The sequence below is a fragment of the Coffea arabica genome, chromosome 9e, assembly GCF_036785885.1.
Source record: "Coffea arabica cultivar ET-39 chromosome 9e, Coffea Arabica ET-39 HiFi, whole genome shotgun sequence".
NCBI classification, from domain to species: Eukaryota; Viridiplantae; Streptophyta; class Magnoliopsida; order Gentianales; family Rubiaceae; genus Coffea; species Coffea arabica.
In genome coordinates, this window is record NC_092327.1 from 35,772,683 (window position 1) to 35,795,770 (window position 23,088).

Genomic DNA, 23,088 nt, shown 5'->3' on the forward strand with positions numbered 1-23,088 from the left:
AAGACTTCTCAGGGGAGTTATATGTCAGCTTATAATTTGTTTATCAAAAAGATACACATCAAATATGTGGTAACGGCCACATTTTTGCATTTTATGGCAGAACATAGAATTTGGAACCAATTTGGTGCAATTTTTATATTACAAAAATAACATTCTGTAGAAGTAAATAGAGATTTTCTGAAAAATAAGAGAAACTTTTTAGCTAAAAAAGAAAGAAAGAAAGAAAGAAAATACTATATTTTTGAGAACCATCTAGGATGCAGCATATTTGGCTTTAAAGAAACAAGATAACATATTAATCTCTTTGTTTGCACATATAATATTCTTTGATAACTCCTTGGGGAAGTCTTACTTTCTGTTTCACCAGAGACAAAATGATACTAGAATACAGAAATGAATTATTACAATACATATCTAAGTTGACTAACAAACTTTATTTTGAAGATATAGTCCATTTCTCAAATGAACGAACATATTAGGTCTGTTTATGGATACAGCACAAAATAATTTGCACAAATTTTCACAATAATCTTTAGAAAAAAGAAAAAAACAACAGCAAACTTCGAACTCAACCAAGAAGCCCGTTCACGGGCACTGGAGATGCATGGTACGCTATCTTCCCCTGAGGCTGGAGGACACAGGAAGTCCATTCCCGGGAACAGGAGATGCATGGTACCAATAACTGCTTGCAAGCTATTTCCCATGAGGCTGGAGAAGGACGGGAAGCCCATTCGCGGGCACAGGAGATGCATGGTACACTATCTTCTCATTTGGAATTGCCTTTTTCAGTTGAAATTGGGTCACGATTCTGTACATGAAAACCAAAACTTCTAGCCGAGCATATTCCTTTCCAGGACACATTCGAGGTCCTCCTCCGAAAGGAACAAAAGTGTAAGGAGCAGGTCCACTTCCCTCAAATCTTGAAGGATCGAACTTCTCGGGCTCAGGGAAGTACTTGGGATTTTTGTGAGTTGTGTGCACTGTCCAAAACGTCTGCAAATAAATTTGATTGCCGCTGAATTTTCAGTATTCATAGCTCACGGTCATGAAGAAAATAAGATTGCAGGATAAATATATACATATGTGTTTGTGTGTGTGTGTGTAGATATAGATATAGATATAGATATTTCAGCTCATATACCTTCCATCCTTTTGGAATCGTAAAACCGGCATAAGTGAAGTCAGCAACAGATTCCCTGAAAGCTCCCTGAGCTGGCGGCGTCACCCTCAGGGATTCACGGGCTACATTCCATGAATATTTCATCTTCTCAATGTCCTCCCAAGTCAACAAATCGTCTGGACCTTTTGTCTTTGCAATCTCCATTTGTTCTGTGGTGATGAATACGATAATCAATGTCCGTTAACTTATTTTAAAAAGTTAGTACACTAAATTTGAATACGATAATCTCCTTTTGAATATATATATATAATATATATATGTATATATGTATGTATGGGTGTATGGAAACTGAATTAGTCAATCAACCATTCTTTACACGGAAAAAACAAGGAGAATTAAAGTTTGGAAGTGGCACAAGAAATTTTTACCTCTGAGAACCTCTCTGTAAATGTGGGGAAGCTCAGCAAGGTGCTTCAACACAAAGGTGACTGCAGTGCTTGTAGTTTCATAGCTTGCTACCAACAAGCCTATGATGTTGTTGGAGATTTCCATTTCACTCAAATATTGTCCATCTTCATCTGTGACAAGTAACATTCTCGACAGAAGGTCCTTGCATGCTGCTGCAGTTTCTTTATTCTCCATCAGCTCCTTTCTCCTCTCCCTGATGACCCTCAACAGCTCTTCACGGACCATTTTTCCACCTTTGATAGCTCCATTGTAAGCTGTTCCAGGGAGATCAATAGGGACAGAGAACATCCCATTGGTAACCAGATGGAAAGGATCAGCCAGTTTCTTGATGTGCTCAGGATCCATAACGCTCAAAAACAAGCGACAGGCTAAATCAAATGTGTATTTTTTTGACAAAGGGAAGACTTTAACTTTCTTGTGAGGAGCCCATTCTTGTTCGATATGTTCCCGAGCCAGTGCATCCATGACTGGAATATATTGCTTCAGAGCTTCAGGCTTGAGAATATCATGCATGAAACTACGCTTCAGAGCTGATACTTCCTTTAAAGAATCCTCAACAAATTCAGGGAAAAGCAGAGCTTTTTTCATGGACTGAGGCCACCATGAGGTTAGAAGTTTGTTCTCGTTTGTGAATAGAAACTTGTTGCCTTGTGCACCACAGAAAATAGCCATTTTTTCTCCCATCAGGGACGTCTGAAACACGTCTGGTGAATATTTCTTCATTCTATCTTTTACAAACTTCTGGGGGCCTAATAAAGCAAACTGCAAACTTTCTCCCACCATTGGCCACCCTGACGTTCCTGGAGGAAGCTTCGAGCTGCTCGAATTTCGTTTGCGGATCAAGAAAATGAAGGCAATTGAAACTGGGATCACTGCAAGTGTTACAATGTATGCTAAGGAGGAATCCATTGTTGCTCCCCTTTCAGTATCAAGAAGAGAAGTCGGTGATCTTATGCCTTAGGGAAATCAGTTCAAGGGTATTTATAGGTGATGAAAACTTCGGCAAACCAGAAAAGACGAGCACAAATAAGACGGTATGAAGCATAAATGAGAACGAAACCCAAGGCAATTGTAGTTCTGGAAAATGTTTACATGTTACAACATATCAATCATGACAGAAAATGGTATTCAACCACGGACGCTCGTCTCCATATTCTTGTTTTCTTGGTCTTTCAAATACCAGAATTTGTATGTATGTAACAGCGGGTTGAAACTTGAAAACTGTGTCTGGCCCTGATGTTTCCATAGTTTGTGACAAAAAGGAATAAAAATGTCAGAACGGCATTTAACATGGCAAGGATTAAAGAACTGATTTTCGGTGTGGGAAGTAGCAAATCACATGTAGTTAAGTTCATTAGTTCATAGGTTTTACCAAATATTCATTGCATCTTGAATCTTTAGTTTTATAGGGTGTAACAAACCTGACACCACTACTTAGTTTTGTAATTGTGAAAGGGCTACATTTGGATTAAATGTTTTTGGGAGTGTTTTTGAAAAAAAATTTGATATATTGTATAGATGTGATGTTTTTTGGAATTATTGTGTATTATTGTACCATTGTATTTAAAAAAATTATTTTTGAAAAAATAGTCAATCCAAACGGGGAAATAGTGACTCATGGAATTAGACTTGTTAGTGGTCATGAAAATTTCAAAGGGATGGTCGCTATTGCAAATTTTTTACAATGTTTAGTATTACACTTATATAAGTATTTAACTACGTTAATATCCACATAATTTTTTGAAATAATATCTATATAAATTTTACATAGTATTGGTGTACGTAAATGAATTTCAAACCTAGGTTAAAACTATTTCAATGTAAATTTAATGAGATTGAGAGGATAACTACAACAATCATATCGGACACACGCAAACGGCAATGCTTGATTTGCCGCCATTCTCATCACTGAAAAACACTACCTATTGGAAAGGAGTTGCAGAGTGGGCTCAATAAAGCCCAAAGGTCAGCATAAAGTTTGCCGGATTTATTAGAAACTAAGCAGCCCCCAGCCGGAAGTTGGCCAGTAACCACGTACACTAGCATCCCGCAGGTTATCAACTCGAATATTTTCGCATATCACGCTTGTATTTTCGGACAGGACTCTACAAGCCATTAAAAGTAGAGTTCACCTTTAAAATATATTAATAATGTACACGTTACCATGGTTAAATGCATAACAGTATAACACATAACGACACACATTACAATCACGATTGAATGTATAACATATAACGACACATACCACATTGGTAAAAATAGAGTTAACCTTATATACACTAAAAATGTATATACTATCATAATTTGATGTATGACATATATGCAAAATTTGAATTTTAAATTCAAAATTTAGATTGCGTCTTATGTCGAAAATATATGTACTGTTAGTGTATAGAAAATTAATTTTTAAAAGTTACCAAGCCTAACCAATCAAATGTTTACTATGATAATCAACCGATAAAATATGTTGTTTGGATGTAAACTTGGATAAATGCTTATTATGTTAGATAATGTGTGATTTTAAATTTTGGAAATGTATTTATTTCTTTATTGAGTTCAAAATTTATGATAAAATGATCAAAATTTAAGTTTTATTTTTTAAAACATAAAAATTATTTTAAAAGCACCGATTTTGGACATTTGCTAAGTGCTTTTGACACCAAAAACTATATACCTAAATTTATGAAATAATATTCAGCAAACACCACAAAAATATTTCTATTACTGAAAAGTACCTTTATTTTTTCAAACAAAAGTACCGCACTCCCAAATAGGCTCTAAACAGGAATACAAAATGCAGTGAACAAGCCGAATATTGCAATTTATGTCTATTTTTTATTTCAACGAACTTGAAATTTTGTGGTGGAGCTTTTTTTTATTTGACAAAAAAAAAAATTATCATGAAACTTGCTAGAAATCAGCCACTATATAGCTTGCTTGATAAATTCATGGGGTTTGGAGTTAATAAAATTGTTCCACATTTAATTCTAAGCTTATTTTCCTCTTCTAAGAATATCCTTTGCCCTTTTTTTCTCTTACAGCTTAGCTTATTCTATAAGTCTAAAAGTAGTAACGAGCATGATGAGCAGAGGATGTCGTTTCAGTGTAGGGTGATGGCATATGCTGATATCAAGAAAGACATAGAGATGGAGGCGGCCTTGAAGAAGCAGAAAGAGGACGATGACTTGAAAGCAAAGAAGAGCCCATTGCCGAAACTACGGACATATATATGCTGATATCAAGAAAGATATAGGGGTAGCCTCGAGGAGGCAGAAAGAGGACGATGACTAGAAAGCAATCTCGAAGAGGAAGGAGAAGGAAAAAGCAAGAAGACGATGATCAACTGATCTAGAACTAGACTTATTTATATATATATATAGCATTCTGTTTCTATAATGCTAATATATATATTCCCTGTTAATTCTGTAATTATATGTGCATGCATGCATGCATGTTTGATGTGCAGAAGAAGTTTGTTTATGATTGTTAATCAATGTGAGTTGGCTAATCTTGGAAGGCCTCGAAATTGTTCTTCAATTCCCTTTGTTGAATGGAAATTTGGCATGAAAAAACTTCCAAAAGAAAACCCTTGATAAAGTTTGTGATTCAGGTGCAGCATGAGCAGACATGATTTTTTTTTTTTTTTTTTGTTTTAAGAGTATTTATGAATGACCAAAATCAGCAGTTGATTGCAAGAATTGGAGACAAAAGAATCAGGTAGATACATGTTGTGTATATGCAGTGTGAGCCTGAATGTTTAGGCCCTTTAGGGTTAAGAAGACGATTGCATGCATATTTTAGGTGATTTTCTAATTCTTGCTTTCCTGCTAAAACAATAATCAATTTGGATTAGCTGTTTTTGGGGGTATTTTTGAAAAATTTTGCTGTAGCAGAGTTTTTAGAGTATATTTTGAAATATTTTTAGAAAATATTTTGAAATATTTTTTATTGACACTTTATTATGAGATATTTGGTAAAATTTTAAATAATTTTAAACTAATTTTTAGATTATCTTTTAGAGTACTTTGTTGTAACTTTTATTGTATTTGAAAAACTAGTTTTTGAAAAACACTCCAAAAACAGGAGATCCAAACAGAGTATAAGATTAATAAGATCAAGATTGGGACTTCAATTCTTTGAGATGATTCTTTAATAAAAAAAAATTTTGTGTTTTTGGTTTTATTAGCGTTTGAATTTGGTTAATTTTGCTTCAACGACGTGAAATTTTCTTTAAATTGGCAAACCTGGAATTGAGTGCCAATATCAATACGAGTGGGATTGCCTAGATTTACTGATTCGTTATTTTTTTTTCTTTGGGCTTGAACTTGGTTTATATATTATAAAGCAACATAATCTTTGTTTCTTTAAATTTTGTTCCTTCCCAAACTGATTTAAAAAAAAAAAAAAAAAGTCACTTACTGCTTCACAAAACCCGATCATCTTATATTCTTTCTATGTTTGCATTACTTAAAATGAGGTAAAAAGCAACCATAATTCTTAAGTGCCATAAGGTATACTTCAGAGAAAACTCAGGTAGTTATAAGTGAAGAATTTGCATGGCCATCTACGTACAAACAAGCAGCAGCATCTTTATCTTATGTCCTTTTACTACGTTTAAGTCATGAGACTATTGCATAGACTTTATTTGCTACTATAATCAGGTTGAATTATGATCAATTCCATCCTATTTCAAGTACTAGAAGCAATACTTATTATGTGAAACAAATTAGATTAGAAATACGTACCCTTTAACACAAAGTAAACAAAACATCTTCGACAATTCAGACCAAGAATGGGCATCACATGCAAAACTAAATCTATGTAAGATGCTTAATTATGTCAATACATTTGCTAGTACCTGTGCTTTCAGAACTTATGAACAAAAATAGTTTTTAGGGCTAATTCCACTTTGCACTTTCAACAATAGCTAAATTTCTACTTTGGTTCATAAACTTGGAAATATGATAATTTATTTCTTAAATTATAAAATATGTCCTATTTTGGTTTCTAAAATATATATAAAATCTAACATACTTTTCTAAAATATAAATTATGTCGCACTTTAGCTCATAAAGTACAAAATTTGGATAAATCTTTTATGCACTATCAATGCCTACACTAGTGAGTGTTACTTGTGCAAAGTTTGGTGTTCAAATTCAAATTGAGATGTTGTGTCATGCTTCTAAATCCATCACTATATATAATAATAATATAGAAAAGATTAATTCATAAAATTCATCCAACTTATGTATAAAATTTGTCCTACTTCAGTCAATGATTTTATTTAAGTGGGACAAATTTTATATGTTAGGAACTAATTAACTATCTCATTTTGAAATTTAGGGTCTAAAATGAGAATTTGAATATAATTGAAAGGTGCAAAGTGAAATTAATCCAAGTTTTTATAAGAGCCTTAAAGTTTCGAGAATGGGAAAATGGCCAAATTCATCCCTAAACTTTTTTCTAGTGCTGATTTAGTTCCTAGTTTTTATTTCTGGTCAATTTGATATGTGAACTTATATTGCGACTCTAATTAGGGACCTCCGCGACAGTGCCACCACTAAACATCGATTTAGTTCCTGATAGACCGAACAAACAAGGTTATTTTGGTATTTTTGGTTATCTTCTTCCTCCACTACCAAACTCCATTGCCTACCACCCACCTCTCCCTTGGGACATGAGAAGCGAAGTGCAGTAGTAGTAAAATTTTCTTTTGAAGGACAATTGCCTGAGGAAATGATACATCTTGATGACATTCAAGAAATCTAGCAATAAGAAAGATAACTGGAAGTATTATGGACAACAAATCCCAACGCATTGAGATTGAGAAAGAGTTTAATGAACTGAGGAAAAAAACCAAAGACTTCTAATATTGAATTTGGGTTTTTCAAAATGTTCTTATGCAGTCACCTTTTTAATTATTTGAATTGTAAGATCTAGTTTTGGAATAGAAATCCTATCCTATGAAGTGAGATCGAATGGAAAGCTTTTCTCTCTTCCTTTAATCTGGGATTTTTGCAAGATCTGGTTTTAAAAACTTTTCTTTCTTCCTTTAATTTGGGAACTTTGGCTTTTCATCTTTTGGACTTTTCTTTGATGGAACGAGATCAAGAGATGCAGCATTAGCAAAGGGGTAGGAGAGAGAATAGTAGACAAAGAGGAGAGGAAATAGTGGGGGTAGTGCCTGTGGCAAAGAGGAGAGTGGTGAGTCTGGTGATGATGGTAGGGACGAGGAAGAGGTAAGGTAGGGGAAAAGGAAATAAATTAAAATAAAAATTTTAAAAATACCTCAAAAAAGTTTTTAATATTAAAATACCCCAAAAACTAATGATTTTTTTCTGATTTACTTGGTTTTATTAACATCCATACTTGAAGTTCCCAAAATACCCCTATTTAGCTATTCAATTAGAGGTTCGAGTGCTTTTACGTGGTGTTACCGCCTCAGAAGTCCTTAATTAGAACCACAACATATATTCACGTATCAAATTGGCCAAAAATAAAAATTAGAGACTAAATCAGCACTAGAAAAAAGTTTAGAAATGAATTTGGCCATTTTCCCTTTCGAGAATTAAGGTTTTTGAACTTAGAGTATGCAGTTTCTAATTGGTTGAAGGTTAAAGGATTAATTGAACTAATTACTAAGTTCCAACTAGAATTCAGGCCAAGCTAATTAATTGATTTAAATTCAATTTGAGCGTGATCACATTATGATTAGATCGAATATGATTGCTCCAACCATGGACCATGCCAGTGCTGTTTTAAAACCTATAGATGTAAAATTCAAGCAGGTGTATATAGTATATTAGATGTGCAGTACTTTTTTTTCCCTGCTTTTTTTGTTTGATTTGGAGCTACAACAGTAAAATACATACAAAACGCAATCCCATTTTAGTCTTGTTACAAAAAGCATTTGAGGCTTAATTTATTCAATGATAAGAGTCCAATCTATTGTTAATTTCTTTTGATTTTAACACAAAACAATTTTGAGTTTCATCGATAATAAAACGGTATGTTGTATTGAAATTAAATCAAAAAATTTACTTGTATTGAGTTTTTAGCACAAAAGGCTTGGAGTTTATCAATAATAGAAGTCAAGGGGTTCAACTTTGTGTTTGGATTGCACTTTATTTACACTTTATTTGTACACATTGACTTGCTTGCATCATCAACATATTTTTTTAATCACATTTTTATTTCATAAATATCACATCAAAAAAGTGCTATAGTATTTTTTAAAAAAATTATTTCAAATAATCTCTTATCCTAACATGATTTATTTATAATTCTCATTATTAATGGGTTAATTTTATAATTATGTTATTCTCACCATTATGAGTTACTTGTCATCTTATGTGAAAAAAAAAGAATTATTCCAAATAATTTTCACCATTGTGTGAAAAAAAAGAAAGAAGAAGAAGAACCACCAACGAAGATTTTTTTTTAGATAGAAGGACAAGAATTACTTTTGCTTATATTTTTCTATTTTTGGAGTTAATTCTTTCGGCGTTGGTATCTTGTTTTAATAGCAAATGCAAAATACATATAGAGGACCATGTTGGAATGTTTTCTCAATTTGGAGGACCCGATTAAGATTTTCACTTTTAGAGTCCAAGGTACAATTTTGTGCTACCTTTGGTGTCCAAATTGAAAGTTTTTCTCTCAAAGTGACCAAATTGAGATTTTTATTATTTGGAATGATTTAAAGGATAAAAGAAAACCTTTTAAAATTTCAAGGACTCAATTAAGATTTTGAAATATTTAAGCAATACATTCGATAAAATTGAAGTCTAACAATTGAAATCTGAAATTTGAAATTTGAAGTGTGAATTTATTAAATTATTGAATTGTTAAGTATTAAATTTAATATATTTGAGTGTATATCACATTCAATGATAAGTGAATAATTTATCGCTTAATTTTGAGAGCAAGTTTTGCCTTGAAAATTTAGTGACATTTAATTAATTCAGATGTTTAATTTTTTGTTATCAAACGATCTGAATATATTAAGATCTGAATCCATTAAGTTTACGTACTGAATTGAGTTATCAAACGGGGCCTAACTCCAAAAAAAAAAGAAGAGAATTATCTTATCAAAAATTTTCCTATTTGTGTCTATATTACAATTAGAACCAATACTAACACTATTTTCTAATTTTCTCCCTCAAAACTCCAGAACAAAAATTAGAAGACCAAAGAAAGGGAGGGACTTAAGGATAAATATCATGAGGTTAGGGGTAAATTTTGGGAAAAGAAACTTCGGAAAACAAAATCCTAGGGTTTTATGTCCGCCGAGAGTGTTATATAAACCATTGCTCTGGTGCTGGAGGAGGAGCCGCCGCAGCAGCTGCTTTACTTTGCTCTTCATCGTCGCTAAACATGGTACTCTGTCTCTCTATCTCTATCTCCCCTTCAAATTTCTTCCGATTTGCCATTTAAATTTGGTTTCTCTTTGCCATATTTCTGTATGAGTTTCGAGTTAATGCGCCATTTGTAGTCATTTTCTTTGCATTTTTTTCCTCTTTTTTTTTGGTTAATTCTTATTCGTGGAAGAACTAGCATTTGTTTGTCTTCTACTATTACTTGAGGTTAGGGGATTATCGATTCATTTTTTTTTCCATTTCGGGCTTAGGATCTTTCTTCCTTTTTGGATTTTATTTTACTTTGATTTTAAGGAAATGTCATACAATCATTTGATTTTGTGTGAACGATGACTATTGGTTGGAGTGGATATACGAATATACGTAATTATGTTGCGGTTATTACCGTTTTCTGTTGTCATTTCCCCTTTTCATAGCTTCCTGGGCTCAATTTATATAAAATTTCCCCTATTAGCGTTGAGATCATATGCACATTTACTTTTATGTAGAATTTGTTTTGAAGTTCTGCTTATATTTGGTAACTGTAATGAGATTGAGCGATAGCTGAATATCTAGCTATGTACAATTCAGTTGGTGAAAGTTTTCTTTTTGAATTTGGACCATCGTGGACTCATTATGCTTGGATTGACTTTGTTATCAGAGCTCATACGCTATTGTCCTGATGTTATTGCAAGACTGTTATCTAGTTCACAAATGGTGCTATTTTTTGATAAATTCACTATGTTTCTATATAGGGAAGAGGAAAGCCTTAGAAGTTGAAATCTGATAAAGAGACACTTAGGCTGAAAAACTGATTTGCGAGAATTGTTTTTCTGCGGAATTCCTACTTAATTCATTATTATGCAATAGTATCTACTTTTACAGTAAAACTTTAGCTGCTAATGTTTCTTTCTTGTGGATGTCACTAACTGCCTTCTGTTTTGATCTTTGATCTTGATCATAGCCGAAGCAAATACACGAGATTAAGGATTTCCTTCTCACTGCTAGAAGGAAGGATGCGCGTTCCGTGAAGATAAAGAGGAGCAAAGATGTGGTGAAGTTCAAGGTTCGCTGCTCTAAGTATCTGTACACACTCTGCGTCTTCGACTCCGAGAAGGCTGACAAGTTGAAGCAATCACTTCCCCCAGGTTTGTGATGACTGCTTTTACTCCAAGTACTGTGATATTCATGCATTAGTATTTTCTCAAAACCATTCACTACCATAATTATGTAGTGTAACATACTATCAATCAGAATATAAAGTACAAGCTCGTTTTTTGTGCTTTTTATCTCTAACTTCATTTTGCTATTGTTGATAATGATGTGGAAGTCTCATAGATTGAGTAGACTTTGTCTAAGTTGGATTTTGTAGTGATTTGACTCGTGCTTCTAAACCTTATTTGCTTTCCAATGTTAAACTAGTAGATTTCATTATTTAGCTTCATGTCTTTGTTTCTGAGTTTGAAGTGATTTCTTGATTTTGAAACTTTAAGCTGGGTATTCTGGCACAGATTCTTAACAATGTATGAATGAAAACCAAAATATGAATAGACAGGAAATTGGCTAGTGGCTGTAATTTATGGTTGAGTTGCCTTGCCCTTGACAGATCAAATAATAAGGTTGCAAGAGCTATGTGCATTATGTCTGATACTTGTGGTGTAGTTGAGATTGTTTTATCATCTTTCCTGGACACTTACGTTCGTTCTCTTTCAAGTATTGCAGGTTTGAGCGTGCAGGACCTGTGAGCTGGAGCATGTTTGCTTCAAGCAGTGGTTGCTCAGAATTGTTTTGTTTTAGTTCGCATTACTTTGTTTAGTTGTACGAGTGTTGCTTATCTTAATGGTCAAGGATTTTGAGATTTTGCCAGCAACTAGATTATACAACTTGCTGGTTACAGAATTTTGATTTAAATTTGTCTTCTTGCAATTTTTTTTGAGTGATTGGGCAGATTTCTAACTGCAGCTTGGTTCATCCACTGGTATTACTATCATATCAAAAAAAAAAACAAAAGGGGAGGAGGATTCCACAATTTGTGCTTTGTGGTTTCCAAAATCTAGCACATGAGCCTTTGATCTTCAGAACAGGAATCAATCAATAATCAGATCAGTCTGTTTTGGCCCGAATTTGACCCTTATTATAAATATAAAAATGAGCAGCAGGTTTTAAGTGGTAGCCTTCACTAAGTGTTTATCAGTCTTGTGCTACTACTTATAGATAGTTTTAAAGAAAAGCTTGATATAATAATTACCGTATAAAATCTTTTTAAAAAATATCTCAGATTACTTGGACGGCATTGTATAATAATAAACTATCTTTGCTTAAGGCAAGAACACGGGATTTTTATTTGTTTGCATACAATTCCCTCTGTAATTCTGAACCGGTTTCCGAGCAAACCATGCCATGGCATGCAGTAGAGGAAATGCATCGGGCAACGGGGGAAATGATTCACAAAGGCGAAGAAAATACCCTGTGACAACTTGTTTATTTGGTTCTTTTGTTTCCCATAAAACAGATTACTGGCAAATGGGAAGACTACAAGAGCATTCAAGCTGCAGCATCAGCTGCAGAAGAGAACGCCTTGAGGACATAGACAGGATTTCCCACCGTTATCATCTTTCCCTTTCCTGGAATTTGAGAGTCGGAGCATACCATGTTCTGTCCAAAATACACCTGCAGATTCAAATGCTCACACCCTCAATACGTAATTATGCTGATAGATTATATTCCAAGTTATAGCCTAAGTTCCCCTGATTTACCTTGGTGCCCTGCGGTTTCTTGCTTGGGCGCAGTACTTTATCTGAACGGAACTTCTTCATAGTCTCGGTTGGCTCGGAGTTTGCAATTGCAGTTTCTTGATTAATTGTGGGTACCTGAAAGAGACATGTAGCATAGAACATTAAAGTCTTCAACTCTAGATTGATGAGAAGTACTATAACATATCAACACATGCACGCCTGAACTAACAATTGCATTCAATAAACAGTCTACCTAACAACCATCTAAAATCCCACGGTTTGGACGCGAAAGATTTGAGTCAACATTACAGATGTTAAGATCATGTAAGGTCAGTTTGTAATCTGTGATGAACAGACATGTGGCTTTTGAGCTGACATTGTAAATTTGACTGGACATTTACATCAGACTGAGAATCGAACTGCTGGAAGTACAAGAACAGCAACTATCTTTCTACCCTAGTAATTATAATATACGAGTTTTGTGATTTCAGCATGTTACAGCACTGCGTGTTTATTGAGGTTTATGTCCATCAGTGCAAGTTTGGCCCAAAATGAAGCTCATGATGAAATAAGGGCGAAAGGCAAGGAATAAATACATTTGATTATGGCTGGTTAATTATGAAAGTTGAAAAAAGAAATCCAATAGCAGGTTATCATGAATGGTTCTTGTGTATGAGATTACAACCTTTCTCAAGCTAAAAAATACATTACACAGCTTAGAGTATGAACTTTTTATTGTAGTTCTGATTAGCTCTCAAGCTATTTCGCTTCAAAATTCCTAATACACCAGCTAAATTCTACTTCGGTTCTTAGAGTCTCATTTATACTCAAAAAATCACATGATGACAAAATATCAATTTCCTTTTAGGTAGCAGACCAAGTTGGACAAGTCTTCTCTATGGCTCTTGGAGTCTATTAAGTGTATACAAATAAATGTGCACGGTCGACTCGGAACCTATGGCAACCTGCAAAATTTTTTAGTACAATCGTATTCATATTTAAAGCTTTGTGACATGCATGGTCAGCCACAAATTCACATATTTAGGAGCTACTTAGCATTTTGCGACACTCAACTACAAACCAAGCACTGTTCTTCCAGTTGGTAAGACAGCCACATTTCTGTTAGCAATAAAACATCTGGCAACAAGATGACCAATAAATTACTGCCCACTGAAAGCCAGGATCTCTCCACTCGACAATTGGATTCTAAAGAAACAAGGTGAATGAAAATAGTTCAGCCAAAAGATAAGGGATAGGATATTACCTTACAGCGAGAGCATAATTTGACACCATTGAATGTTAACTTCTGGATCCTGATCTCCTTCCACAAGTCCTCAGCAAATGGTTCACATCCATCAACAAGAATACTGCCGTTGTGCAAATTTTAATATCTTTAGTTCAAGAAAAGAACATTTTTTTGCAGAAAGAATAAACAAGAATCTCTGCCCATTTCAGGAGAAGCAAACACCTGTAAGGATTTTAAAAGACCAAATATGTTTGGTCTGAGCACTGCAAAAATTGAGTGTAGCTATTGTACGCAGAAGTGTTAGATATGCAGTGAGGAATGATCAAAACTATGAAAAGGAGAACTTTCTATACTTACTTGGGCCTAAAACGATTAATTGGTATTGGTTCCTTGAGAAGTTTATTCAAGGCTTCTAATGATCCCTGCAAAAGGCATATTGGGAATTATCAACATCTGGAAACCATCTGATAGGACAATGCCACTGTAATTCAAATTTAATTAACCTGGGATGCAAGGAGGAAGGGATACTGGTCAGAAAACATGACTTTGTATCCAGGAGCATAGTTAGGGTCGACATTCCTTGTTTCTGACGCTGCACCACAAACAACACACAAAATCATTCTCCTCCTATCCCTCTATATTTTATTTATTTTTTTCTTTTAAATAAACAGCCTAGTCATTCTGCTTTAGGTGCAGCATGGACTGCACGTCAAATTTTTAGATGCAAAGAAAAACAGTAGCATTTTTGGATTCTAAGTCATCAACAAGGACATCCAACTAAGTCAAATCCTCTAATTGCCAACAACTGCCAACAGGCAATCAAACTACCCTGTATTTCAACATGTTAGCAATTGTGGAAATTCAGGGACATTACCAAGTATTGATATATAGACAGTCAATTTCCTGCTAATTGAATAAATCTGTCAGTAAAGCATAACATGAAAAGCCTTGGAGATCCTAGCCTTATAGCCTCAACTTACGACTGCAACTCAAATTTACTTTGAAACTTCAATTCTTGTCAAACATAGTAAGGATCTCTAGGCATCAATTGTTAAGTAAACAGACTATCAGAGAGATCCATGTATGACTAAGAATCTCAAACTTAGTAGTACAGACAAGTCATCCTTGAAGTTAGAGAAGCCGATGGTTCAATCAAAAAGTTCAAAAACCAAAAAAGAAAAAATTGAAGAATAACAATTAAAAAGATCAAGAGAAGTTTATTTCAAGCCAGGTTTCTGTGAAATGTAGCCAACCAACAAAAGAGTACAGTTCTTAATTTATAAAAGGGGCAAAAAAAAAAAAAAAGCTACAACGCTCAACAAGTTGCTTTCGAAATGCTTCAGAGCATGCCTAGTGACCTTTCAAGAAATAAGCAGGGTAAATATCACAAACATGAATTTGCATTCATGAGGTGAAGACAACCATAATATCAAGCGGCAGATTTTTCATTGCTAGACATAAAACCAGAATTTCTGTAGATATAAAGATTGATCGCTACCTTCATTAAAACGAACTAATCTACTGGGCTTTCCAAGATATCTGGAGAACCATTTTGATGCACCATCTCCCTCATCAAATGCAGAGCCAGACCACTCCCAGACTGAGACACCATCAGCTGTTGCAGAGGGTTTAGATAAGGGAACCTTCAGTGGATCCATGCTAGGAGCTCTTATCACTGTGACATTATGTATCATCCATTAGTCAGAAAAAGAACATGCATAATGTAATCATAGAACCAGGGGAAAAGTTCCCCTACCTCGGAGGTCAGGGAAAGGAACAAAAAGTTACATGCACATCTTATCAATGTTTATGGCATATCCAATAGTCACCAAAGATTACAGGTATATTGCAATCATAAATTATAGGAAGAAATTCCAATCTCTCCATCAACCCCAACCTCTGGAGACAACCAACCACCCCCCCACCCCCCCCCCCCCCCAAAAAAGAAAAAGAAAAAGAAAAGGACGAATAGGCAACAGGGAAAGTATGCTCATAATTTCGCAATTAATCTACTAGTTCTCAACTCTTCCGCCAGTTCTTTATCTAAATTCTTTTATCTTATTGTGTTAATAATGCCTAAGATATGCAGCTTGACATGAAAAGTCAAGTCAAGGGGGAAAATTTCAAACCTGTAGTAGGTTGTTATTGATCAAATGACAAAACAAGAAGGTAAATATCTAAAAACTGGAGAATAAATTTGAATTTTATTGTAGAAGTCCGAGCTTTTACCCATGTATGAGCTGTTATTTGGAACCCAACCATCAGAGAATGCTTCATTTGGCAGTTCTACTTCAACTAAAGCAAGCTTTGGTTCTACTCTCTGTGTATAAGCCCTGCCTTTGGAATTCACTACCAACCACTGTCGATCCCATCGAAACCCTGCAACATAAATTTAGCAGGAAAGAATTTGTATCATTCTGAACGTGAAATTGAAATCAAGTTTCATGTTAGTGAAGAATCGCTGACAAGCCAGGCTAGCATTTCAGAATTAAAATTTAGTATTACTGCTAAAAATTATAAATTGCGTGTACCTTAACCATCCAATACCTTCTTGTAGTACTAAGATTACATGGTTATCATCCAACAGAACTATGGGCTCAATTTGCCGTGTGTAGAAGGAAATGAATGACTAGTAGCACAAGAAAGAAAGAGAATAGGAAGGCATAATTACCATAACTTGAAAGGACCATTAACAACCATCAAGGTTAAGCACGGCCCCATTAACCTGTACCAGAATCCTTTTTTCAACTGACCTATGCCTTCAATAATCTATCCCTTTCGACAGTAAATGTTCTCATTCTTGTTAACTAAAGAAAAACCCAAAATTCTCTTCTAACTGAACTGAATTTAGTTACATATGCATGGACTGAAGACCAAAATTCCAAGATCATATTTTCTTTTTTCAGCACAAATAGGTTATAATCAAATGCATGGCGGGGAAATTCCAAGAACCCATGATAGAAATTGAAAGCATATGCCAAACCAATTAAGGGACAAGAAGATGAAAATCTGAAATTTAAAAAGATGTAGAGGAGTGATTGATTTTACCAGTGGAAGAAAGGGGTGCCCGAAAAACAGAAATTCCACGGCAAGATTTGATGGGGTATACAAAGATTGATGTAACTTTAGCTGCTTCTCTTTTATACTCGGCCATTTTTGTGCCTCTATAATAGTAACAACTACTAGTACTACCAGTCTGCTGCTGGTGCTGATATTATGGTAGATAAAGCAAAGCTGTTCTGGGATGCAATCTTCCTTGCTCAAGACTCCATATTTATAGTAGCAATCAGTCTCTACCAAAATCTTAACCTACAGTAAAATGATAGAAAGAAAGTTTAACTGGGATTCTTGTTGTCTGGAGGGATGGATGTTAAATGTGATTTTGATGCGGGAAAGTGATCGGTCGTAGTCAAGCGGTCTCGAGGATGGGCTGGGGCCTGGGGGGATTCCGTGCTGGAAGGATGAAAGATGATGACCAGGTTCAGAAATGTGGAAAGAGCGCGGATTCTTATCCTTCACTTGCACTTTCAAAAGATTCTATGGAAAAGTTCTGCAAGATTCTATTGAATCTATTCCCCTTCTTTTTTTTGGCATATTTTTTAATTAATCGTTAATACACAGACAATATACACTTTATATTTATATGTATGATACATAATTTAAATTTGAAAATTAAATTTTGCTTATGTGTTGTTTTTTTTTTTTTTGTCAAAAAAAAAGACCTGGTCCCACTTCAGGCTCCAACCCTTATTTGGGTTGTTGGGTTATTCCCCATTTTTGTTATAAGGGTCGAACTCTGGTGGATACCCTAACTAGGGACTACACCACTAGGTCGGCTACCTTCCAACTGTAATAGTGTATACACTCTCAATGTAAACGTCAGTCAATAATATAAGATTTTTTTTTTTTCCTTTTTCTTGAAAAGAGATTCTACTCTTTTTATCTTTCTGGATAGACATGGAATGTCACTTTTAGGATCCTAAAGTTTTAGTAATGGACATTGGATAATATAAATAATCCTATCTTACGTTGTCTTCACAATACTGCCAAGTACAGAAAATGTTAAAAAAACGTTCACAATTCATCTGTCAAACCATCCGTGCAATAGTATGATGCACTAAGATGTGTTCATGTCTATCTTAGATCGGTGATGCAAAAAATCTTTATGCTTTATAGTCCATAAGAAATTTGAGAAGTAAAGGAATTGATTTATGTCAATTAAACTTTCCTGCATAATTATCTTTGGATTCGGTTAGGTTTAAGTTCAATTACATGTCATCGAGACTGTGAAAAGAAAAGCAAGAATGTTCATGTTGTATCCAATGGAAAGACATTAATTTATTTCTTTTGAAGTAAAAATGCAATCAAGAAATGATTAATTTGTCCCTGATAAATGAATAAGAAATTACTAAATATAACAGGGACGAGGTTTGGATAGAAGAGTATTTGGGATAATTTTTTGAAAAGATCTGTAACACTATTTTGATGTAATGTACTCCAAATAAATGGTGGTTAAGAAATGGGTTTAAAATCCAAGCAAATAAAATTAGGATTAATCACAAGGAGTCCCCCTAACCCTAAGGTTTTGCAGTTTGTCTCCTAATGTTTTATTTTTCTCATTTTATCCCCTTGACTGATAGTCAAAGCAAACATTTAGTGACGGTGCTGACAATTAACATAAAAAAGGGTAATGCTGAGAGTGGACATCATAAGGTTTGGGGGTTGGGTAGTTCAGTCCCCAAGTTTGCTTCAAGAGTTGCCGGTTTTTGGGGTTAAATTTGGGATTAGGTTTAATTAACTAACTTCAAAAGTCTGATAAAAAAAAAAAAACAGTGGACATCAAAAGGACAATGCTATTCCTAAAAAATAATGAACAGATATAAATGCCCATAGATTTGGGTTGGATATAGCATATATTTTTTTTTCTTGCGCAAAATTTCGAGTCTATCCATTCGAAGTAATTATATGCATGACGAAAAAATTCTGTATTTCAAATTAGTTTTCTAAAAAGTACAAAAAATAATTAGCCTGTCATAAAAATTAAACCTTATAATTTGAATATCCATGAAATATCCTTTCGAAAAATTTTCAACATTCAACATCTTCTCAAGACTATTTTAACATATTCACAGGTTTCTTGAATTGGTTTTTTCATATGGTGTGCTGAGCAACATCTAAAGAGAGAGCAAGGGAATGCATTTTAAGAAACTTGGCATTTTAGTTGCAAATATTGCAAAAGAATGGGAGCAAATTTTTTGACGTGGTAAATGCCCAAAACATACTTGATAACTTCTGGGGTTCATTTCTTTATCAAACATGAAAAGTGCCATTTTCATCAAAAAGTTTAATGATTAAATTGAGGGATATTTTTGCCAATTACAATGTTTTGACGGCCCTTTTTTTTTTTTTTTTTATCAGACTTTTGACGGCCCATTTGCTGAGGTAAATTGACGAAGAGGATCAAGTGAGAAAAGTTAAGCGGTAAACTTCCAAACACACCAAACTTTAGGGGGACTTTTTGTGATTAACCCATAAAAGTATGCAAGTATAATAAACCATCCAAAACAAACGACTACATGGGAGGGAAGCCGCATCAACAGTGATAACTACCTTATCCGCCAATGTCATTCCCCTGTACATCCGCACAAGCTCTTTCTCAGCCTCCCTACCCTGTTTCTTCTGTACAAACTCAAATTCCGAAGCCACCATCTCAGATAAAAACTTACCCTCAACCACCGCTCTCCACCACCACCACTAAAACTCTTTTTCCTCCGACCATCACTGAAAACCCACCAAAACCCACTTCACACGCACGTTCCTTAACCTCATGGAGCAAAGAATTTCGATCCCTGACCCAAGCCAAACGCTTCGAAGAGGCCATTTCCACCTACATTCAGATGACCACTGTAGGCATTACGCCGGACAACTTTATCTTTCCAGCGGTTTTGAAGGCCGCCACGGGTCTTCATGACTTGAATTTTGGAAAGCAGGTACATGGTTCTGTTGTTAAGCTTGGGTATGATTATTCGTCAGTTACCGTGGCCAATACCCTGCTGCATTTGTATGGGAGTTGTGGAGATGTGTCAGAAGTGTTCAAGGTATTTGATGGAATGCCTGAAAGAGATCAAGTGTCTTGGAATACGATGATTAATGCTTTGTGTAAATTTGAGGAGTGGGAAATGGCATTAGAAGCGTTAAGATTGATGGGTAATGAGGGAACTGAGCCTAGCTCCTTTACTTTGGTGAGTGCCGCACTGGCGTGTAGTAATTTGGGTGGTAGTGATGGGTTGAAGCTTGGGAAGCAAGTTCATGGGTATAGTTTGAGAGTGGATGATTGCAAGACTTTTACCAAGAATGCTTTGATGACTATGTACGCAAAACTAGGAAGTGTTGGTGATTCTAGGGCAGTATTTGAGGTTTATGCTAATCGTGATGTGGTTGCATGGAATACCATTATAAGTGCATGTCAACAGAATGGTCAATTTTATGAGGCATTGGAGCACTTCAGAATTATGATAATTGAGGGGTTCATGCCTGATGGCATGACACTTTCGAGTATTCTTCCTGCATGTTCTAATTTAGAGCTACTTGACATTGGGAAGGAAATTCATGCATTTGTTCTGAGGAATGAAGATTTGGTAGAGAACTCTTTCGTGGCAAGTGCATTGGTTGACATGTATTGCAATTGTAAACAGGTGGAAAGTGGGAGGAGAGTGTTTGATGGTACTCCAGAGAGGAGGCTTGGGATTTGGAATGCCATGCTTGCTGGTTATGCACGGAATGGATTTTATGAGAATGCCTTGATGCTTTTTATGGATATGATGGAGATTCCAGGGCTTCTGCCAAACCCAACCACAATTGCAAGTGTCTTGCCATCTTGCGTGCACTGTGAAGCATTTTCCAATAAAGAAGTCATTCATGGATATATAATAAAACTAGGTTTTGCTAGAGATCGGTATGTGCAAAATGCATTGATGGACTTGTACTCTAGGATTGGCAAGATAACTGTTTCAGAATATATCTTTTCAATCATGGACAGTAGAGATATTGTTTCTTGGAACACTATGATTACGGGCTGTGTAGTGTGTGGATACCATGAAAATGCACTTCGTCTAATGCATCAAATGCAAGAAGCAGAAATAAGCATGGAATGGAAGGATAACCATGAGGGCAATCTTGGAACTCCCATTAAACCAAATTCAATATCACTAATGACTGTCCTTCCTGGTTGTGCTGCCTTATCAACACTATCAAAGGGTAAAGAGATTCATGCCTATTCTATTAGAAATGCCCTTGCCTCAGATGTTGCTGTTGGTAGTGCCTTGGTTGATATGTATGCCAAATGTGGATGTCTAGATTTAGCAAAAAGGTTTTTTGATGGCATGCCTACCAGAAATTTGATCTCGTGGAATGTCATCATCATGGCTTACGGGATGCATGGGAAAGGAAACGAAGCCTTGGAACTTTTCAATGTTATGGTAGTGGATGGATCCAGAAATGGAGAACTGAGACCTAATGAAGTGACCTTTATTGCGATTTTTGCAGCATGCAGTCATTCTGGGTTGGTAGATGAAGGCCGGCAACTGTTTCATAAAATGAAAGAAGATCATGGGATTGAACCTACAGCGGACCACTATGCATGTGTTATTGACTTGCTTGGTCGAGCTGGTCAGCTTGAGGAAGCACTTCAACTCATCAATTCCATGCCCATACACTGTGACAAGGTAGGGGCTTGGAGCAGTATGCTTGGTGCTTGCCGGGTCCACCGAAATGTAGAACTTGCCGAAATTTCAGCAAACAATCTCATTCAGTTGGAGCCAGATGTTGCTAGCCACTATGTTTTACTATCTAACATTTACTCATCTGCTGGACTTTGGGAAAAAGCTAATAATGTCCGCAAGAACATGAAGGAAAAGGGAGTGAGAAAAGAACCTGGGTGCAGTTGGATTGAGTTTGGTGATGAGGTTCATAAGTTCTTGGCTGGAGACCTATCACACCCACAAAGTGAGCAGCTATACAGCTTTATTGATGAACTGTCAGATAAGATGAAAGAGGAGGGTTATGAGCCTGATACTTCCTGTGTACTTCACAATGTTGATGAAGAGCAGAAAGAGAATTTGCTGTGTGGACATAGTGAGAGATTAGCAATGGCCTTTGGTCTCCTAAATACCCCTCCTGGGACTACTATTCGAGTAGCCAAGAATCTTAGAGTTTGCAATGATTGTCATGCTGCTTGCAAATTCATTTCAAAGATTGTAGAGAGGGAGATCATTGTGAGAGATGTTCGCAGGTTCCATCATTTCAAGGATGGTACTTGCTCTTGTGGGGATTACTGGTGATATTTTGTCCCTAATGGAAACAGACACGTTTGAGCTAAGTACAGATAGAAACACCAAATGTACATTTTGTGTCATTTGTTATCTAGTGTTTGATTGCTCTCTGTTGACAATTTGAGGATCAGCAGAGCGGAGATGAGATATGAAGAAATGTTATACGATCAAAAGCTTGTAAGTTCTTAATAGTGTATTCCAGCTGTGTCCTCCTGTCAGATTCATATGACCACATTCTACTTAACCCTGGATATATTGAGTAGTTTGCTTAACTTTCTCACTTTCTTAATACAGTAGTTGATTAAATTCTCATCTTTAATACCAACTTTTCATAAAGTCTTTAGGCAGTAAATTGTCACTGGAACATTAATACCAAGTTTCTCCACAAACCAAGCAGATTAGAACTGCAAAACTTGATTAACTAACAAATTAAACAACAATGCTTATTTCATCGACTAAGTTTGTCTACTGATGGATGATGTTGATGCTAAAAGGGGAGAGTGAGGATTGGGAAAAGAATTCTGATGCATTTCCAAGTCCAGAGCCAGATGACACACTTTTGTTGCATGAGTGCTTGGAAAATAAGAGGTAAATATGACTTAGCAAAACTGATAATTCTAAGGGCAACCATTTTTGTGGAGCATATAGAGGGTTATGGAGGAGGAAGAAAATGTTCTCAGAAATACCTTGGGAGTCATCTGCGTGAGGGTGGCTAGATTCCATCTGAAAACTCGTTTTCATTTAATGTTTTGTTGTTAAGACTCTCAACATATAATCATGTTCAATGCACAATCTATGAAAGGCCAAAATTTAAGTGTAGAGAAAATATAAC

At 35.4% G+C, this 23,088-nt stretch overlaps 4 protein-coding genes across 4 annotated transcripts; 2 read left to right on the top strand and 2 right to left on the bottom strand.

Annotated features, from left to right (window-relative positions):
- Positions 1–322: 322 nt before the first annotated feature.
- LOC113710705 (beta-amyrin 6-beta-monooxygenase-like) lies at positions 323–2,716 on the bottom strand. The gene is made up of 3 exons (XM_072066332.1): positions 1,549–2,716; positions 1,142–1,329; positions 323–993 (listed from the first exon to the last, which is right to left on the bottom strand). The coding sequence occupies exons 1-3, from the start codon at positions 2,495–2,497 to the stop codon at positions 694–696; spliced, it is 1,437 nt and encodes a 478-aa protein (XP_071922433.1). The 5' UTR covers positions 2,498–2,716; the 3' UTR covers positions 323–693.
- A 7,120-nt stretch (positions 2,717–9,836) lies between these two features.
- Positions 9,837–11,871, top strand: LOC113710358 (large ribosomal subunit protein eL38z/eL38y). The gene is made up of 3 exons (XM_027233314.2): positions 9,837–9,967; positions 10,910–11,093; positions 11,668–11,871. Exons 1-3 carry the CDS (start codon positions 9,965–9,967, stop codon positions 11,688–11,690), a joined length of 210 nt encoding a protein of 69 aa, XP_027089115.1. The 5' UTR covers positions 9,837–9,964; the 3' UTR covers positions 11,691–11,871.
- A 515-nt stretch (positions 11,872–12,386) lies between these two features.
- LOC113710357 (uncharacterized) lies at positions 12,387–17,409 on the bottom strand. Its single transcript, XM_027233313.2, has 8 exons — positions 16,975–17,409; positions 16,156–16,305; positions 15,425–15,601; positions 14,430–14,518; positions 14,284–14,348; positions 13,945–14,047; positions 12,702–12,815; positions 12,387–12,615 (listed from the first exon to the last, which is right to left on the bottom strand). Exons 1-8 carry the CDS (start codon positions 17,078–17,080, stop codon positions 12,490–12,492), a joined length of 930 nt encoding a protein of 309 aa, XP_027089114.1. The 5' UTR covers positions 17,081–17,409; the 3' UTR covers positions 12,387–12,489.
- A 2,071-nt stretch (positions 17,410–19,480) lies between these two features.
- Positions 19,481–22,528, top strand: LOC113709565 (pentatricopeptide repeat-containing protein At3g57430, chloroplastic-like). The gene has a single exon (XM_072065909.1). It carries the CDS (start codon positions 19,548–19,550, stop codon positions 22,263–22,265), a length of 2,718 nt encoding a protein of 905 aa, XP_071922010.1. The 5' UTR covers positions 19,481–19,547; the 3' UTR covers positions 22,266–22,528.
- Positions 22,529–23,088: the final 560 nt, after the last annotated feature.